At 42.2% G+C, this 20,191-nt stretch overlaps 1 protein-coding gene across 3 annotated transcripts in view; it reads right to left on the bottom strand.

Moving 5' to 3' along the window:
- The window catches only part of mark1 (MAP/microtubule affinity-regulating kinase 1), a 409,722-nt gene that overhangs the window by 47,192 nt on the left and 342,339 nt on the right, over positions 1 to 20,191 (bottom strand). For all 3 annotated transcript variants that reach the window (XM_028820601.2, XM_028820599.2, XM_028820600.2), the window contains exons 7-8: positions 17,708 to 17,764; positions 6,946 to 7,182 (exon numbers count right to left, since the gene is read on the bottom strand). In XM_028820601.2, the coding sequence (XP_028676434.1) occupies positions 6,946 to 7,182; positions 17,708 to 17,764 (294 nt within the window). The remainder of the gene's footprint in view (positions 1 to 6,945; positions 7,183 to 17,707; positions 17,765 to 20,191) is intronic.

A 20,191-nucleotide genomic window follows, 5' to 3' on the forward strand; every position in this document is an offset into this window, starting at 1 on the left:
CCGACTGCTTGAACAGCTTGTGTTGTTTGGGGGCCACCTACCGACTCTGGGAAGCTGCTGCGTCTGACTGTGGGGCGAGCGCCACAGCGCAATATGTGCCTCAGTGGGAAGCCGCTGCGTGAAGACATATCGTGGAAGGTATATGCGGTGGTGTGGGCGGTCGCGTCCGGGCAGCTGTACAACCTGGCGTGCACGCTTTACCCCAGGTGTAGTTCACAGGTCGTAGTCTCGGTTCTGTGTTTTCTTTGGTTTGAGCCGAGACTCCTTTCACAAGTGCATTGCAGGTGCGCGCGTTGTCACAGCATGGACCTGTGGGGATTCCGTACATTAAGTTCAAGCACTTTATTGTCATTGTGTAACACAACGAAATTACTTTTTGTGACATCCCCAAGGTGCATTTAAAGAAAAGTTAAATAATTCCAAATATGTCATATTGCTCAAAGTACAGCAGCATAAAGTGTTATTGCACCTGTTAATGAATAGTACATTACATATTCTACAGTATATTGTATTACATTAGTATATTGCACATTACCATTATAGCTTATTGCACATGTTCAATTTAAAAATGGTTCTTTGACTGAGGAGATTCAGAGTTGAGAAAGTTTATGGCAAATGGGAAAAAGCTATATTTTAGCCTGTTTGTGCGTACACGGATTGACCTAAAGCGTCAGCCTGACGGCAGGAGCTCAAACAAAATTTCCAGGGTGAGTTTTGTCCTTGAGAATGTTTTTGGCCCTTCTCACACAGCGAGTCTTATACCAGAGTTCGAGTGATGGCAGTTCAGTCCCTATAATGGCCTCTGCTGTTTTTACGACCCGCTGCAGGGCTTCTTTAGCAGCCTCGGTGCAGCTGTTGTACCAGACCATCATGCAGTTAGTTAAAATGCTCTCTATAGTGCATCTATAGAAATTAACCAGCAGTTTCTGGGGGAGGTCAGCTCTCCTTAGCTTCCTGAGAAAATAGAGGCGTTGTTGTGCTTTGCCTATTATAGCCAAGTTGTTGTCAGCCCAGGAAAGATCCTCTGAGATGGTGACTCCTAGAAACTTAAAGCTGGAAACTCTCTCCACAGCATCTGCATTGATTGTTATCGGACTGTGATTGGTCTTTTTAGTGGTCCTAAAGTCCAGAATAACTTCTTTGGTCTTTTTGGTATTTAAGACCAGGTTGTTGGTGTTGCACCATTCTGTCAGATTCTGAACCTCTTCCCTATATGCAGCTTCACTGTTGTCTGTTACAAGCCCGATGACAGTTGTATCATCCGCAAATTTAACAATAATGTTTGATTGGTGTATGGGTTGACAGTCATGGGTGAAGAGTGCATAGAGAAGGGGACTTAGTACACATCCTTGCGGCACACCAGTGCTCAGGGCTAGGTTGAAGGATGTGTGTTTGCCTATTCTGACAGACTGGGGGCGGTTGGTGAGAAAATCCAGTAACCAGTTGCATATGGACGGAGCAAGTCCTAGTGCATGGAGTTTTTGGATCAGCTGGTTAGGTATGATGGTGTTAAATGCAGAGCTGTAGTCAATGAAGAGCATCCTAACATAGGCATTGGGCTTTTCCAGGTGCGAGGGGGCACCATGTAGAGCCACACAGATGGCGTCCTCAGCTGATCTGTTTGATTGATAGGCAAACTGGTGTTGGTCTAGATCAGCTGGGATGGAGGCTTTGATGTGGGTGATTACCAGTCGTTCAAAGCACTTTGCGATGACAGGGGTGAGAGCAACTGGTCGATAGTCATTAAGACAGGTTATCCTCGGTTTTTTGGGAACAGGTACAATGGTTGTGGATTTCAGGCACAAGGGGACTACACCTGAGGAGAGAGAGAGAGGTTGAATATGTTTGTAAATACCTCCGCTAATTGGTCAGCGCAGGCCTGGAGCACACGTTATCAGGACCTGCTGCCTTTTTTGTATTGATGTTTTCGAGTGCCCACCGCACATCATGTATGTGTACGACCAAAGGCTGTGAGTCTCCGTTTAGCTCGAAGCTGACTGGAGGCTGGTTATTGTCCTTGTCAAACCGTGCAAAGAAACTGTTAAGTTCCTCTGCTAGGTTGGCATTGTTATTGGCCAGTGTGTCTTGTACGTCATTTTTCTTTTTGTAATCCGTGATTAATCGGATGCCTTGCCACATCTGCTGTGAGTTTGAGTTACTGTCAAAGTCCTCCTCAATCCGTTGTTTGTACATTAGTTTAGCAGACTTGATGCCTTTTTTGAGGTTGGCTTTGGCAGCTCTATAGGCTGAGGTGTTTCCTAATTTAAAGGCTTTGTCCCTTTCCCTGAGTAGCTGTTTGACTTCACTATTCATCCATGGTTTCTCATTTTGGTAGACCTTAATCCTTTTGTTGACAGTGACATTGTCCACACAGTAATTAATATATGACAGCACAGATGAAGTATATGTCTCTAAGTCTGTCTGATGAGAAAATATATTCCAGTCTGTTTGTTCAAAGCGGTCCTGGAGTTGGCAAATGGCCGTTTCAGGCCAAACCTTAACAGTCTTGCTAATTGGATTAGTACTGCTGATAAGGGCTTTGTGCGCTGGAACAAGAGACAAAGAGAGATGATCAGATTTGCCGAGGTGGGGGCGTGGAATGACCTTATAGGCGCCTTTTATGTTTGTATAGACGTGGTCTAAGGTGTTTTCCCCTCTGGTTTTACAATGTACATGCTGATAAAATCTGGGGAATACATCCTTAAGATTCGCTTGATTGAAATCCCCAGCAATGATAAAAACTGCATCAGGATGCGAGTTCTGTTGTTTACTGATAATGTCAAACAATTTTTCAAGCGCTGACTTAACATTAGCCTGAGGAGGTATGTATACTGCCGTAACAATAATGACGGTATATTCTCTCGGTAGGTAAAACGGTCGGCATCTTAGCATCATATATTCCACGTCCGGACAACAGAACTTGTTGATTATAGTTGTATTAGTGCACCAAGCATTATTAGTATAGACGCACAGCCCTCCACCTGTTTTCTTACCGGAATCGGGGGTTCGATCGGTTCGATGGAGTGTGCAACCTGCAAGCTCAACTGCTGTGTCCGGTATGGTGGGATCCAGCCACATCTCCGAAAAAATCAAAAGGCAGCAGTCCCTTGTAGTTTTATGTGTGGAAATATCCAGTCGGAGCTCGTCCATTTTATTTGCGAGTGATCTAGTATTTGCAAGAAAAACGCTAGGAAGAGGGGTTTTATGCGGAGCAGCCTTTAGCCTAGTTAGTAATCCTGCTCGCTTGCCTCTTTTTTGCTTCCTCTCCCTGCGCCGTCTACGTGGCCGTCTTCCAAGTATAGGAGTCATTGTAGGTCCCGGTGATCTGAGAATCTCCTGTGGTATTTCTTCTGTGTTATAATAATTATTTTTGCTATTAGAGCCGATCTGTAGAAGCTCTTGACGACTGTAGTGGATGTTCGCTTCCGTGTGTAAAACGATGAAAGTCAATATTAAGAAAAATAATAGCAGAAAAGAGCACCTATTCGGGGAGCACAATGCCGCTGCGTCTGTGCGTGCCGCCATTGTGAGTGAAATCCGGTGAGCCCTGCGCCTGCCCTGCCCTGACATCCGGTGAGCCCTGCGCCTTCGAATCCTCTCGTTTCTTTTTTTTGCTCTGTGGCAGGCGGCAGTGCGCGTGTGCCTCAATGTGCCCAGCGCCCTGCGTCCATATCCGGTTTACAACCTTCGGTTAGTAAGATGGATTTGCTCTCTATACATACTGCAACAAGCCCTGCTGAATGTGAACAACAACAACTTTGCACCTCCTCACCTGACTGTGTGCTTGCTGGCAGAAGCTGCAGCTCATCTGTTGATCTAAATGTTAATTAAAAGCAGAAGTACAATGCTGTTGTTTTGGTGTCAAACCTGATAAATGGAAGATTGCACCACCTACAGGACATAACTGTTATACTAACATCATATGTGTTTAAATTAGTGAATGCTTTAGATGTGCAAGTGCCGAGTGGATTTTTCAGCATTCAGTTTTTAGTGTGCTGATGTGGGACCACTGACTTACATTCTAAGTGTCATAAACAACCTGCAACAAACAATTCTCTTAGTTATTTTAGTTTTCTCACATTTTTTTATTTAGTGAGAATAGTGAGCATATAAACATTCACATGCAGTACACCGATAGCCTGTTGATAGAGAGGAACAAATATAGACAGTCAAATAAAGAAAGGCAATTTAATAAGACACAGAGTGGACAGGAACAAATCAGAGTAACATCCATCCATCCATTATCCAACCTGCTATATCCTAACTACAGGGTCATGGGGGTCTGCTGGAGCCAATCAGAGTCACACAGAACCAGAAAGAAAGTCAATGTTAGGTTAGAAATGCTACAAAGAAGAGTAGGATCTTCATTTCTTAGAGAGAAGTCACCTGATGAACCGTGATATATTCTTAAACCTAAAAAGTGAAAATACGGAGCCCTCCAAGTACAGTTTTAACTTTTTTTTTTTTTTTTACAAGAGGTATGTTTGCAAATAGTAAGTTTAAGCGTCACTTGTTTTAGACCGTTCATAGTTAATCATCTTATTAATCAGAATGTTGCCAGTGTGCTGACATCTGTAAAACTCTTATGACTGTAACATGTATAATCTGGAACTGACAATACAACAGCCATACTTGAACAACTATTTTTCTCAATGACATATGAATTATGAATATGAGGAGTATTTCCATTTAATTTGGGTTTTACCAAAACAAATTTGGGTCTTGTTCAGAAAGCGGACGCCACTTGAGACGGCCTTCCCCTCACCCAAACACTAACCTTAAGGTCAATAAAATAGGTCCCTGATGTTAAGTCACTATTTTAGGGCTAACATGATATCAGACATCATACCTAATCTTAATTATTGTGAAACAACCAAGTGGCATCCGCTTTCTGAACAAGAGCCACAAATTCCTTACCTATGGACATAAACATGAAGAAAACAGGAAATACCACAAAGACAATAGAAAATGGCACCTCTAAAAACTGAGTTTTTTTCCTCAATGTATACATCTTAAAGAGAATGTCTTAAAAGGAGGCATGAAAACATAAGTGATGTAAAAAAATCATTCTTTTTTTTCTGTTTATTAATTTTTATTGTAATCATTCCATACAAAAAGCATTCTTATTAATAATTTGGTTGTGGCCCATATACATGTTTTTGGTAATAGTTGCACTCTTGAGACCGCTGAATAGATATGGAGCATAATGACCCTGGGCATTAACCAATTTTACACTTCCCCAGAATTTATCTGAAAATTACTAGTTTGGTATTATCAAGTTAACAAAAGCCAAAAATCAAAATCTCAAGGAAAATGAACGCAAATATTTCTCATGTCAAGACCTAATAGGATTCTCAAGGATCTGCTGCCTGGAATTCTGTCTGAATAAACTTAAACCTAAGAGTAATTGTTTGGAGTCAGGGATAGGAAATGCCAAAACAACCTTGTGCATGACCTGTGGATGTAAACATAAGTGAAAGAATCATAAAACACTATGGGGTAATGTACAAAAGATTGCAAATAGCTTGAAGGAAGAAACAAGTGTAGATCTTAAACTTTTGATACAAACAAGCAGCCTTTTTAACTATATAAATTATTTGGACTCTGAAACAAAGGAGTTAGTTTCCATTCAAACCAAGGAGGAAATTAACATGCAACTTTCATGTAACTTTTACCAACAGTAAAAAGTGTGCTAGTATTTGAACTAATTACTGTGGCACATGTTTAAATAAAAAAGTGTGTGGGTTAAAACCAAAAATAAAACTTTTTGGATTCTATTTCAGGATGTCTTCAGCCTGGGTGATGTGTGGGGTACTAGGCAGCCCGGCATTGCCACTTAATAGATGCACTTCTGAGTTTGCGGTGATAGTAACCTTTGTTTTAGTAAGTGTGACAAAAAAACAACAACTTTGTACTGAATATGATTAGATGGCCAGTACAAAGCAGACCATAGGCTTCCCTCAGCTACTGATGGAGCTGGGAGCACAGACTTCTATCAGGAGTGCAGGCATCAAGTATGCAATATACTGGGACCACCCGATACAGGAAACATCACGAGTTCCAGGTGACTATTGACTCAGTACTGAACAATTCAAGCCAGATTAGCTATTGGTGGCAGACATTCTCACGCTGCACAGGGTGATATAAAGAAGTACCGTATATACTCACGTATAAGTCGGGTCTTAAAACCTGAAAAATCGATCATAAAATCAGACCCTGACTTATACGCTGGTTCAAAAATGTGACACTTAATTTTTTTTTAACATCTTCTTGCCTCCTCCAATCTCGCATCAGTTTCTCAGACGCATCGAATTTTGTTGCAGCAGCCCAGTACCAATTTCTTTCGCTACTTCAGCAACGTTTAATTTAAAACATGCTTCATATTTTCTTCTGGATCGAAGGCTCCATCGTAGATAAGGGATGCTCTTACGATAAAGGTGTATGAGAGTGTGAGATACAAAAAATGCAAAACAGTGCAAACATTGCTTCGGAATAGTTCAGGTATTACCGTGTGATCACGTAGGCACAATAGAGAGACAGAGAGAGGTTAAGAGCACACGCTGATACAGCGCATTGCTGCAACCACACAGAAAAAAAAGGCTGTGTGCTCCAGCGTTACTCTCTCAGGTGGGCGTTAGCATATCATCATTTCTTGGACCAATGGTGACAGTTTCCTGCATTCAACTTAAACGATCGACATTACAAAATACCAGAAATTATATGATAAAATCAAGTCCCGACTTATTCGCGGGAGAACTTATATATGGTATTTCTTATAACAGATTTAGCTTTGTAATATCACAGCCAGTATCGGCAAAGTCTACAAGATGTACTGTATTAAGAGAAAAGCTCCACAATACCAGGTGCACTCACATTACATTCACACTTTCTTAGCTAACTGTCCACCCCATCCAACCACAGCACTCACAACAAGAGGTGACTAACCTTTAGATTTTGGCCATCAAATGGCAACGATCCGCTTACAAGGGTGTACAATATAACACCCAAGCTCCAAACATCCACCTCTGGTCCATCGTATTTTTTACCTTGGAAGAGTTCTGGAGCAGCATAGGGAGGGCTCCCACAAAAGGTGTCTAGCTTGTTGCCAATTGTAAATTCGTTGCTAAAACCAAAATCAGCTATTTTAATATTCATATCTGCATCCAACAACAGGTTTTCAGCCTGAAAAAATAAGACGAAAAATGTCAGAGGAAATTTCTGTTTCAGCTGTTAATACTCCATTTCCCTATTATGGCATACAGTATTTATCTTTTAAATGGGTCAAACGAGCATACAGCAAGCAATACAAATGTATTTATTCATGCTGTCTGGTGAACAAAGGGATCTGCTGAGAGTCACACAACGTAAATAGAGATCTGAACCTGCACCTTTCCCATGTCTTATTCAGCTTCTTAGCAAGCAGACCTGCTGTCAAGGGGACAAAAATGACATCACATAATGTTTCTAACCTTCAAAACTTTTCCGACAGAACCACACATTATAATGTTGTATCAGGATAGAAACATTAGATGTCAGAATATTTAAATATGTGATATAAAGGGAAAATATGAAATGACAGGAAAGAAGTGCACTTAATAACAATAAACTGAAATAATGCAATTAAGAAGTAGTGGCTATGTCTCCAGTTGAACTACACTAGGCAAACATCCATCCATTATCCAACCCGCTATATCCTAATTACAGGGTCATGGGGGTCTGCTGGAGCCAATCCCAGCCAACACTGGGCACAAGGCAGGAAACAAACCCCAGGCAGGATGCCAGCCCACCGCAGGACACACCAAGCACACACACCAGGGACAATTTAGGATCGTCAATCCACCTAACCTGCATGTCCTTGGACTGTGGGAGGAAACCCACGTAGACACGGGGAGAACATGCAAACTCCATGCAGGGAGGACCCGGGAAGCGAACCTGGGTCTCCTAACTGTGAGGCAGCAGTGCTACCACTGTGCCACCATGCTGCCCTAGGCAAACATTGCATTTACCAATTTTAAAGGAGTGAGGGCTCCAGAGGTTTATTTTGTTCTGTACCTGAATTAAATTCTACAATGGTGTCACAAAACTTGAAATCATGCTGCATGAGAAAGTGGACAGAAACTGTTCAAAACTAGGCTGTATACAGGAGTGATTAGAAAGGCTAAAAGGGTTGTGACAGGCGGCCGGGTCCCATGCCCAGCCGGGACAGGCCTTCTGTATATGTTCCAGGGGAGCAGCTATGGACATCTCACTACCTCCCCTGGGACGCTTGGTGGCACCCTCCCTGGCTGAGGATGGTGCCTCAGTTTCCCACAGGGCTTCCTGGGAGATGGAGTTCTCCACAACCCTGTGGGGAGCTGGGGTGGCCACCAGGGGGTGCTGCATGGAGCCAGGAACCCACCTGGACATCTCTGCAGCCCCACCTGGAAGTGCAATTAGCCACAGGTGATCAAGCACCTGGAACACTTCCGGGTGGGCTATAAAAAGGGCCAGCATCCACCACTCAGGAGCCAGAATCGGGAGGAAGAGGATGAGGTTGCCTGGGAGGAGTGGTGGTGCCAAGGTGGGAGAAGAGAAAGAATTGTTGTTGCGTGGAAAGAGTGCTTTTGGGACTGTGTATTGCCTGTGGGTCACGGGGAAGACGTGCACCCATGGGTGAAGAAGAAAATAAAAAGTCCTTGCTTTATACGTGCCTCTGTGGCCTTCTGTGCCGGGTCGGGCACCTGTATAGCGCCTCTTCTACAGGGTGTAGGTCCATATGTCAAGTACAAGTGTGGGTTACGTTATGATGTAAGCATAACTTTTCTGATGTGGTAGTATTTGACTTGCATCCAACCATAATGTAAACGTGCTTTATATTTATGGATGAATAAGATGTAACAAAACACTTGTGAGGCCATATGTGGAGCATCCTTGTAGTTCTGGTATCTATATTATAATGAGGACAGAATAGCACTAGACATGGTCTGAAGAAGAGCTACTAGGTTGATCTCAGGGCTATGGGGAGAATAGCAATGAGTGTACATCCACCCTGCTACAGTTTCATTCTAAAAAAGTGTTTTAAAATTAAAATTATCTCTGTCCACACTGGCGTTTTTATATTGTTTATGAAAGTATCTCCATCCACACTAAAATAGCCAAAAACGCCTATAACATACTATAGAGTTCTCTTACACTGGGAATGCGTTCATTGGCAGAAAACTCATTGAAAGAGTGGTAACACCACCATCCATGGGATTTATTGCAAAACTGTAGCGACTGGTAAATTAGTTTTCTTTTGCACATGTATGCAGCATTCAAACTGTAAAATGCAATTTACATGCATACAGGTAAGCAACATAACAATTGCCATAGAAAGCAACTCTTCTGTGCCTGCTATGTTGGAATATGGCTTTCTACCGTGAACAGTGACCTATTAAGAAATGAGACATTGTAACGAGTATGTTTGAATAAGGGGAAGGCTAACTAACAAGCACAAGCAAATCACAGCACAATTGAGACACTGCACTTTCGCCCGTCCACATTACAATGCTGTGGCTGTGTTTTCAGAAGAGTGGACACTACAGAGTGTTTTCAAAAATCATTATTTTCACAGGTTCAAAACACCAGGGTAGTGTGAATGAAAGGCAAATACGTAGATTAATGTCTGTGTTTTTAAATGAAAACATAGTAGTATAAACTGGGCCTAAGACTGAAGGCTTACATTCATGTTAAAGGGAGACTAAGAGGTGACATGATGGAAGAAATTTTAACATTTTAAATGGGCTTTAGTAGGGTGGTGTCAACTTAGACTTTAAAATGTTTTCCTCTACAAGGGATCAGAGATATAAACTATTTAAGGGCAAACAGAAAAATGAAATAAATGATCAATTAGAGTAGGTAATTGTATGTTGCAGGCCTTTAAATGCTGACTTGATGATATTTTGCAGGCCTTAGATGAAGAGCGATTGCTGGGTTAAAAATACTGTGTCTCATTCACACATCTCTTATGTTCTTATGTGGAGTTTATGTTTTCCTCTCCTTACTTGTAAACTGGCCTTATGTATGCTGCCATAGTTTACAGTGTCACAAAAATTTAAATATACTAATCAATCAATATTATTAAATTAATATATTTATTTTTGAATAATACTAAATAGTAATTTTATTAATACTAGCCAACCCGCGGCGTAGCATACGCCGCATAATTATGTATTGATGGGTGAACACTTCCTGAATGACACAGTTGTCCAAATGTGGTGGGTTTGAGGATACGACTGTGAGTGAATGAAAAGATAAAAAGACCTCTGGAGAGAGCAACATATAATTGTCCGTGACTGAAAGTGGGATCGTCTGTGACAAAGAAGGCCACGCTGGTGAAAGTTACTTCGTCAGTAGGGATAAGTATCAGTACTTGTAGATTAAGGTGTAGCGAGTCTTCGTTGTTGATGCTTAATATAGCTTGCCTGCCTTGTGGCGCTGTAGTAGTGCTGCTGCTTTGCAGTAAGGAGACTGTGGAAGACTGTGGTTTAGCTTCCCGGCTCCTCCCTGTGTGGATAGCGCTTTGAATACTGAGAACACCGCTATATCAATGTGATGAAGTATTAACAGGAAATTGTCTTCGTGTAATAGTAAAAGGCAAATTATAATCGACAAACAAACTGTTTTACACGCTGCATACTAACCCGCTACGCCGCTTTTTAAATGTTTTTTAAGCAGACGGAAAAAATGAACATTTGCAAAATCCGTAACGCTGCTTTCAGTAAGTACAATGCACACGCGTTTAATTTGTCGGCCACTTTTTGCCAGCCGTCTTTTCTGGTTTGGGCAGCTTTTGCAGTGTTACCGCTTGTGCATATTAAATCTTGAAATCCTTCGAGTAACTAATTAACTAACTAACACCAACCCAACCACACACACAGCTTGTGTTAAACAAATGCGCTCGTACTTTCATAATTTTGTTGCAGCCTATAGTGGAGTCAGGCACAGAGAAGGTCAGCTGCTGATAGAGCGTCTCGACTGTTGCAGGGCCTGCATCGGTGAAGCAGGTGAGATGCTAATGAAACAGAGGCACAGGGCTTATTGGTTTTTAAAGACTGCTTCCTTCATTGTGTTTTAACCTCAGTTTTAAAGGTTTATTTTAAGGATCCCATGGGATACCCCTCGCATACTGTTTTAGACGCTGCATTCAGCAATTCACATCCGCGACAAATATGCCTGTTCTTACATGGTCCTGCCGCATCCACCCTTGTTCTCAAAGCATACACACCGCCTGGTCATGTGCCCGCTTGCAAGAGCAACTCATGGAGACCCACCCACCAACTCTAAGACCATGGGGTGTAGAACAGTTTGTGATGGTGGTGCATGCGTCATAACCGAAAAGAATAATGAAAAGTCAACGTGGCTCAGAGGTGCATGTGGACTCCTAGAACAGACGAAAATGACTTACGGGGTGGTTGGCGAGTTGTTGCGTCCGGGCACATGAGCAGGCAGTGGGAATGCCTAGAGAGCGAGGGTGAACGCGGGCTGGGGAATAAAGAGTGTTGGTGGGCGGGGAAACGTTTTCCATGTTCCTGCAGGACCATCTAAGAAGACGCATGTTTGTCGCGGATGCGAATTGCTGTATGTAGCGTGTAAAACAGTTTGCGATGTTGCACGCGGTCATGCGTCGTAACCGAAAAGTCAACGTGGCTCAGAGCTGCATGTGGACTGTAGCACAGGCAAACAGAAATGACGGCGTGTTTTCTGAGGCGTCGCGTCCGAGTTGGTGGGCGTGGCTGTGTGACTTTTCGTCGTATCCAATGGTCTTAGAGTTGTTGGGCGTGGCTCCTTCCTGCGTGCTTTCATAGGTGTCTTGCCCGCTCTGGCGGCGGCTTAGAGAATCCATATATGGCTTCTTCCTGCGTGCTTTCATGGGTGTCGTGCCGCTCTGGCGGCGGCTTAGAGAATTATATATATAGATAGATATGAATATGTATACATACAGTGGGTACGGAAAGTATTCAGACCCCCTTCAATTTTTCACTCTTTGTCATATTGCAGCCATTTGCTAGAATCATTTAAATTAATTTTTTCCCTCATTAATGTACACACAGCACCCCATATTGACAGACAAAAAAAAGAATTTTTGAAATTGTTGCAGATTTATTAAAAAAGAAAAACAGAAATATCACATAGTCCTAAGTATTCAGACCCTTTGCTCAGTATTTAGTAGAAGCACCCTTTTGAGCTAATACAGCCATGAGTCTTCTTGGGAAAGATGCAACAAGTTTTTCACACCTGGATTTGGGGATCCTCTGCCATTCCTCCTTGCAGATCCTCTCCAGTTCTGTCAGGTTGGATGGTAAACGTTGGTGGACAGCCATTTTTAGGTCTCTCCAGAGATGCTCAATTGGGTTTAAGTCAGGGCACTGGCTGGGCCATTCAAGAACAGTCACAGAGTTGTTGTAAAGCCACTCCTTCGTTATTTTAGCTGTGTGCTTAGGGTCATTGTCTTGTTGGAAGGTAAACCTTCGTCCCAGTCTGAGGTGCTTAGCACTCTGGAGAAGGTTTTTGTCCAGGATATCCCTGTACTTGGCCGCATTCATCTTTCCCTCGATTGCAACCAGTCATCCTGTCCCTGCAGCTGAAAAACACCCCCATAGCATGATGCTGCCACCGCCATGCTCCACTGTGGGGACTGTATTGAACAAGTGATGAGCAGTGCCTGGTTGTCTCCACACATACCGCTTAGAATTAAGGCCAAAAAGTTCTATCTTGGTCTCATCAGACCAGAGAATCTTATTTCTCACCATCTCAGAGTCCATCAGGTGTCTTTTAGCAAACTCCATGCGGGAGTTGGCCTTAATTCTAAGCGGTATGTGTGGAGACAACCAGGCACTGCTCATCACTTGTCTAATACAGTCCCCACAGTGAAGCATGGCGGTGGCAGCATCATGCTGTGAGGGTGTTTTTCAGCTGCAGGGACAGGACGACTGGTTGCAATCGAGGGAAAGATGAATGCGGCCAAGTACAGGGATATCCTGGACAAAAACCTTCTCCAGAGTGCTAAGCACCTCAGACTGGGCCGAAGGTTTACCTTCCAACAAGACAATGACCCTAAGCACACAGCTAAAATAACGAAGGAGTGGCTTCACAACAACTCTGTGACTGTTCTTGAATGGCCCAGCCAGAGCCCTGACTTAAACCCAATTGAGCATCTCTGGAGAGACCTAAAAATGGCTGTCCACCAACGTTTACCATCCAACCTGACAGAACTGGAGAGGATCTACAATGAGGAATGGCAGAGGATCCCCAAATCCAGGTGTGAAAAACTTGCATCTTTCCCAAGAAGACTCACGGCTGTATTAGCTCAAAAGGGTGCTTCTACTAAATACTGAGCAAAGGGTCTGAATACTTAGGACCATGTGATATTTCAGTTTTTCTTTTTTAATAAATCTACAACAATTTCAAAAATTCTTTTTTTTTGTCTGTCAATATGGGGTGCTGTGTGTACATTAATGAGGGAAAAAAATTAATTTAAATGATTTTAGCAAATGGCTGCAATATGACAAAGAGTGAAAAATTGAAGGGGGTCTGAATACTTTCCGTACCCACTGTATGTGTATGAGCCTGTCTATGTTACCGGTGTTCCCAGAAGGAGGTATTTCATCTCGCTGGGCACCCTGGATATCATGGAGAGGAGCTGCAACACAGGGCTTGATGGCAACTCTGGTCTGTACCAGCAACTGAGAAGGGTGGTTGATGGCAAATAAGGAGGCGTTTGTTAGAGGAATCTGTGAGCAAGTGACACACCATCTGTGGTCTAGTGAACCAAGTGCTGCTTACAGAGGAATTGAACCATTACGCACATCCAAATCTGTTCCTTGGAGAATCGCAATCAGGGCAGGTGATGGTATGGTCATCCAAACTGACTGGAAAACTAGGCTTGTCATCCCTATCTGGAAATGGAAGGGTGATTGCCTGGATTGTGGCAACTACAGGAGGTAACACTCCTCTTGGTGCCAGGTAAACATCCTTCCTAGGGTCATCCTCAATAGGATCCAAGATCACTTGCTCACTTACCAGTGACCAGAGCAGTCTGATTTTACGCCTAAGAAATCGACCATAAACCACATCCTGCCACTAAGGTTTCTCGTTGAGCATAAACACAAATATCAGCAGAGTTTCTTTGCAGCCTTTGTCGGTTATTGTAAAGCATTTGACTCAGTTGATCGAGCTGCCCTGAGACTTCGCGGGATCTCCTCAAGGTTGCTGGATATCTTGGTCGGCCTGTGCACTGGTACTGTGAGTGCTGTGGAGAGTGGAGGCAGGACCTCTATTTTCCGGGGTTCGTCAGGGTGTATTTGCTCCTACTCTGTTCAATGCTTGTATGGACTGGGTGTTGGGCAAGGTTGTGGGGTTCAGCGGCTGTGGGGCATCTGCTGGTGAAGAAAGATTTATGGATCTTGACTTTGCTGACAATGCTGTGATCTTCATGGAATCAATGGAGGTTCTGATTGGGGCTCTCGAGAGACTGAGTGAGGAGTCTGAGTGTCTGGGCTTGTGAGTGTCCTGGATAAAAACCAAGATCCAGGCCTTTAATGACATCTTGGGCACAGCCATCAGCAGTGTGTCTGTCTGAGGAGGGAATGTCAACCTAATTGAGAGGTTTACTTACCCTGGCAGTGACATTCATGTCTCTGGTGACTCTATGAAGTCAATAGATGGATTGGGAGAGCATGGAGGATTATGAGGTCGCTGGAAAGGGGTGTGTGTGGCGCTCACGATATTTCTGCAAATGGATGAAGGTCCAAGTCTTTAGAGTCCTGGTGCTCCCTGTTTTGCTATATGGTTGCGAGACATGGATGCTACCCAGTGACCTGAGATGAAGACTGGACTGCTTCAGTACTGTGTCTCTTTGGAGAATCCTTGGGTACCGCTGGTTTGACTTTGTGACTTTGAATTGCGAGGGAGCATCAGTTATGGCCCATGGCCATGTGGCACGATTCCCTGAGGCTGATCCGGCTTGCAGGATCCTGATTGTTGAGGACCCGAGTGGCTGGACTAGGCCAAGGGGATACCCACATAACACCTGGCTGCAAGAAGATAGACGGTCATTTCTGGAGGGTGAGAGTGGACTGCATTTCTGCGGGGGATTGTCTATGCCAACCGGGATTCTGAGCTGTTGAATCGTGTGGTGCGTGGGGCAACACACTGTACCAGTGCATGGTCCCCATCCTTACCTGACCTATGAGCCTGTATTTTAATTCTTATACAGTATGTTGTAAAATCTGTACATACTGTGATCCTGAGAAAAAATACTTTGAATTGAAAGAAAAATAACAGCAATGCATTTAATGCATTTGTTTTCTAGGAAATCACAGACACAATGAAAAAACAAAATAAATAAATAAATGTTATTTAGAAAAGATGAGCTTTCATAGTCATTTGGAGAGGGTTCTGTTAGACCAAATTTTTTGGTCTTGAGATGAGGAGGAGAATGGAGTTGGGATTTTATTAGAGGAGGAAGATACAGCATAAAAAGATGAACACCATTGTAATGAATCGGAAGTGAAGTAAGAAATGATAGTAAAATGCAGAGATGATAACAGAAGTTGATTTCAAGAGTCTGAAATTGTCAAAAATTCAAGAAAAAGGCAGAATTTGTTTAAGTAGCTGGGCCAGAAGGGAAAATTATTATTATACTTATTAAAGATGGTGTCTGTGTGACTTACTGTGTAAAACATCAGCACCAAAGAGCAGACAGGATGCTGCTGAAGTACCGTATGCAACACCTGGCCACAGGTACAAGTGCTGCTTTTGTCATAATCAACTGCACCAACAACGAGTCACAAGTTATTTTACACTTGTAAGGGTGCTGCTAACTGTACTGCTGGCATAACTAGCATTTGGCCTCTGTAAGCATTCTAAATGGAGAGGAAGAAAAGATGGAAACCTTTGATGAAGAAATACAGGGCAGAATTTGCACATTCAACTGTGTTTTTTGTTATTTTCTTAATCGGCATTTACCCTTTAATTCTATTAGAAATAAATTAAAAAGAGACAATCACTGAATATAAAAAATCTTTTTCTTATACAAACATGTTACAGTAAACTCTGTTGGTGTAAAATACATCATCATTCCATTATACACAGCAAGCAGCTGTGAATTCAATACTTGTATACAGTGATCCCTCGCTATATCGCGCTTCGCGGCTTCACTCTATCGCGGATTTTATATGTAAGCATATTTAAATATATATCGCGGATTTTTTGCTGGTTCGCGGATTTCTGAGGACAATGGGTCTTTTAATTTCTGGTACATGCTTCCTCAGTTGGTTTGCCCAGTTGATTTCATACAAGGGACGCTATTGGCAGATGGCTGAGAAGCTACCCAACTTACTTTTCTCTGTGTCTCTTGCGCTGACTATCTGTGATCCTGACGTAGGGGGTGTGAGCAGGGGGGCTGTTCGCACACCTAGACGATACGGACGCTTGTCTAAAAATGCTGAAAGATTATCTTCACGTTGCTACCTTCTGTGTGCAGCTGCTTAGTGAAGCGACATGCTGCACAGTGCTTCACATACTTAAAAGCTCAAAGGGCACTTATTGATTTTTCACTCTTTGTTTTTATCTGTCTCTCTCTATCTCTCTCTCTCTCTCTCTCTCCCTGCTCCTGACGGAGGGGGTGTGAGCTGCCGACTTCAACAGCTTTGTGCCGCGGTGCTTCGCATACTTAAGCCAAACAGCCCTATTGATTTGTTTGCTTTGCTCTCTGTTTCTGACAGCCTGTGGTCCTGACACGCACTCCTTTGAAGAGGAAGATATGTTTGCATTCTTTTAATTGTGAGACAGAACTGTCATCTCTGTCTTGTCATGGAGCACAGTTTAAACTTTTGAAAAAGAGACAAATGTTTGTTTGCAGTGTTTGAATAACGTTCCTGTCTCTCTACAACCTCCTGTGTTTCTGCGCAAATCTGTGACCCAAGCATGACAATATAAAAATAACCATATAAACATATGGTTTCTACTTCGCGGATTTTCTTATTTCGCGGGTGGCTCTGGAACGCAACCCCCGCGATGGAGGAGGGATTACTGTATATGGCATACACAAGTATGAGGATTCAGGCTGGGTGTCAGTTTCACGTCATTCTAGTGAAGTCATTTATAATTATCAGCTTGTCTTAAAGCACATTTATGCTGCGCACACAGGGACATAATTTGTACTTTTGGAACCTAGAATGCTTCTGTATCCCTCCCTGTGCAGTTTCAGCAGATGGAGCCTTATTGACACAGTTTCCATCTTCATTTTGTTCTTATTTCGCATTTAGTGAGAGGCCAGCAAAGTCAAAGTGATAAGGAAGGCAGTCCTGTGAGTTAATGTAGACTCCCTGGAGGCAGTAGTTGAGAGAAGGTAAATTAATAAACTACTGGCCATCGCAGCTAATGCCACTCATCCTTTGTGTACCATCCCGGCTAAAGAGAGAAGCACGCTGCCACAAAGAATGCCATGTGAGGTTTGCCAGTAGCCCAAAGTAAATATGTGCTATGGTGTACATACTGTATAAACTTGATACCTATCCAGGGCCTCGAAGTCTCACCCTGAACTAAGGTTGTATATGTGACACAATACATGATGGGGCAGAAGTCATAGTATTAAGATCACAAGAAAATGAAGTTGCTCTGTAAAGATAACAAGACGAATAAAGAGAGAAAAAGGTTTCGCCATGTCCATTAATTATAGCCCTACCTTTAGATCCCTATGGACAATGCGCTTTTGATGGCAATACTGCACAGCAGAGACAATCTGGAAAAAAACAGTAAAACATGTACAGTTATTAGGGAAATCTTGTTTGTAAATATAAATACAGAATACATAAAGCAAAACTGATGGTCAAGTCTAAACTGAAATGTGGTAAAGGGTGATGGGGACTCTGTCAGAAATAGAGTAACCTTTCCATCTTCTTTATAAAGAAACAGAAACTGAAAATCATGTCTCTCCTTACAGCTTAATCTGTAATCTGCTGCATAGAATAAAATGAGGAAAGTGTCTGATGGAAGATGCTGGCGAATCTGAGGCGAACTACTATGACCCACGTATTCAAAGCCACTGAAGTCACTGGTCGTGTCATTCACTGTCTGACTACAGCACAGACACGTAATCCACTGTCACCTGCCTAGTTGCAATACAATTTAAAGGACACGATTTCAGGTGGTTACAACTGACAATGAACTACAATAAAAGTATCATTTCATTTCTGAAAGAGGCTGACATGTGTTTCCAAAATGTAATCTCCCATTGGCTGTTGAATATCTGCGATTTGAAATACAATGCACAGCAATTGTTTAGTTATGGCTGTCAATAAAAATGCTATAGCAGATGCCAGCAGGTATCAAATAGTCAGTGCGGGATGCATCATGGTAACATATTTCTTTGTGTGCCCAACACTGAAATGCTCAGTTTTATTCATTGATTACCAACTGCATGTGAATTGTTATTTTGACTGTTAAGCAATTTATAATTAAGCTGCAAAACTGCAGAATATCAAAAACAAATACATTTGCTAAATTAAATGATGCATCTGCACAAAGGGATTTTTTTTAACTGCGGTATCTCCTGCAATGGCACTAATCCTTTCTGTTTAAGAGGCTGTGACTTTAGCGTTTTATTCAATTCACTGTTGGGAAAGCAGAGGTCCTTGTCAAATAACATCCTTTAAAATACATGACTGCTTAGAATAGCTGATCTGTAAAGAGAAGCTCATCTGCCCGCTGCAGTGCTGCTTTGCAGTACCTAAACACAGAGCACACAGGGGTCAACGTTCTCATCAAGACTTAAGGGATTACAACAAGTAAGGGAAAAACCTGTCTGGTAATTCATTTTATTTGCTTTTTTAATTAAGAGATTGTACTTTTTAAATTGTTATTTAAAGCTACTATCGTATGATAAAACAGCATTTCAAATTATTAAAAAAATGATAAATTATAAAACTCATTACATGGCTTTTGTCTTACTCCTAACTCTCATGATGGATGAAAATGACTTGCACATCGAGTCCTATGCCTGGCCCTGTAGCAGGAAGGTCCTCTGTCTGCCTCAGAATAGACAAGGACTCACCAAGGGTGACATAGTAGCAGAGTGGATAGCGCTGCAGTCTCAAGATCCAGCAAATGCACAGTCATTAACCCTAAACTGTAACTGTTTGTTACTAATGAACTGAATAAACATTCTGAGATATTTGATTACTGGAGACATGATTGAGGGCTGAACTTCTTGCTGTCTCATAGATCTGCATAGCTGTCAGTTCATTTCAGATTCAAGGCCTGCTGTTGGTCTGTACTACAGAGTCAAGCACATTTTCTTGAAAATATCATTGCTCAGCTCATTAGATAGATAGATAGATAGATAGATAGATAGATAGATAGATACTTTATTAATCCCAAAGGGAAATTCACATACTCCAGCAGCAGCATATTGATAAAAAACAATGAATTAAAGAGTGATAAAAATGCAGGTATAACAGACAATAACTTTGAATAATGTTAACGTTTACGCCCCCGGGTGGAACTGAAGAGTCGCATAGTGTGGGGGAGGAACGATCTCCTCATTCTGTCAGTGGAGCAGGACGATGACAGCAGTCTGTCGCTGAAGCTGCTCCTCTGTCTGGAGATGATACTGTTCAGTGGATGCAGTAGATTCTCCATATGTATATTACAGACAAACAAATACGACAGCAATTAAAACATTTTGAAAAACGTCCTATTAAAAATGTGAAAGAATAAAACTGTGATTTTCAGATTTTAAATGTTTGCTGCAAATAAAATTAAGAAGAAAAATAGAGTGTGCTATACTTACGCTTTAGTATTTTTATAAGATGCATATACATGTGGCCAAAAGTATTGCGACTGCTGCAATTCTTTCAGATAATGTGTCAATTCTTCCACAAAATGTCTGACATTACAAAATGATCGGTGTTAACATATGGATTTCATTTACTTGCATCGGAAGAACACAAAAAAACTGGGTGAAAAAAATGGCATCTATCTAATCTTGAAATTTCACACACAACCCCAGAAAAGTATTGATACAATTAATGGCACTCTTTCGAAGTTGTAAGAAATAATTGGATTTCAAGCAGATAATCCTGTTGTAATTGGTGTTCCAAATCACCTGGGACAAGATACAGGTGCTGACAATTTAAAAGTCACATATTGAACTAGTTTAAACAGAGGA

This window comes from Erpetoichthys calabaricus, chromosome 15 (genome assembly GCF_900747795.2).
Source record: "Erpetoichthys calabaricus chromosome 15, fErpCal1.3, whole genome shotgun sequence".
NCBI lineage: Eukaryota > Metazoa > Chordata > Cladistia > Polypteriformes > Polypteridae > Erpetoichthys > Erpetoichthys calabaricus.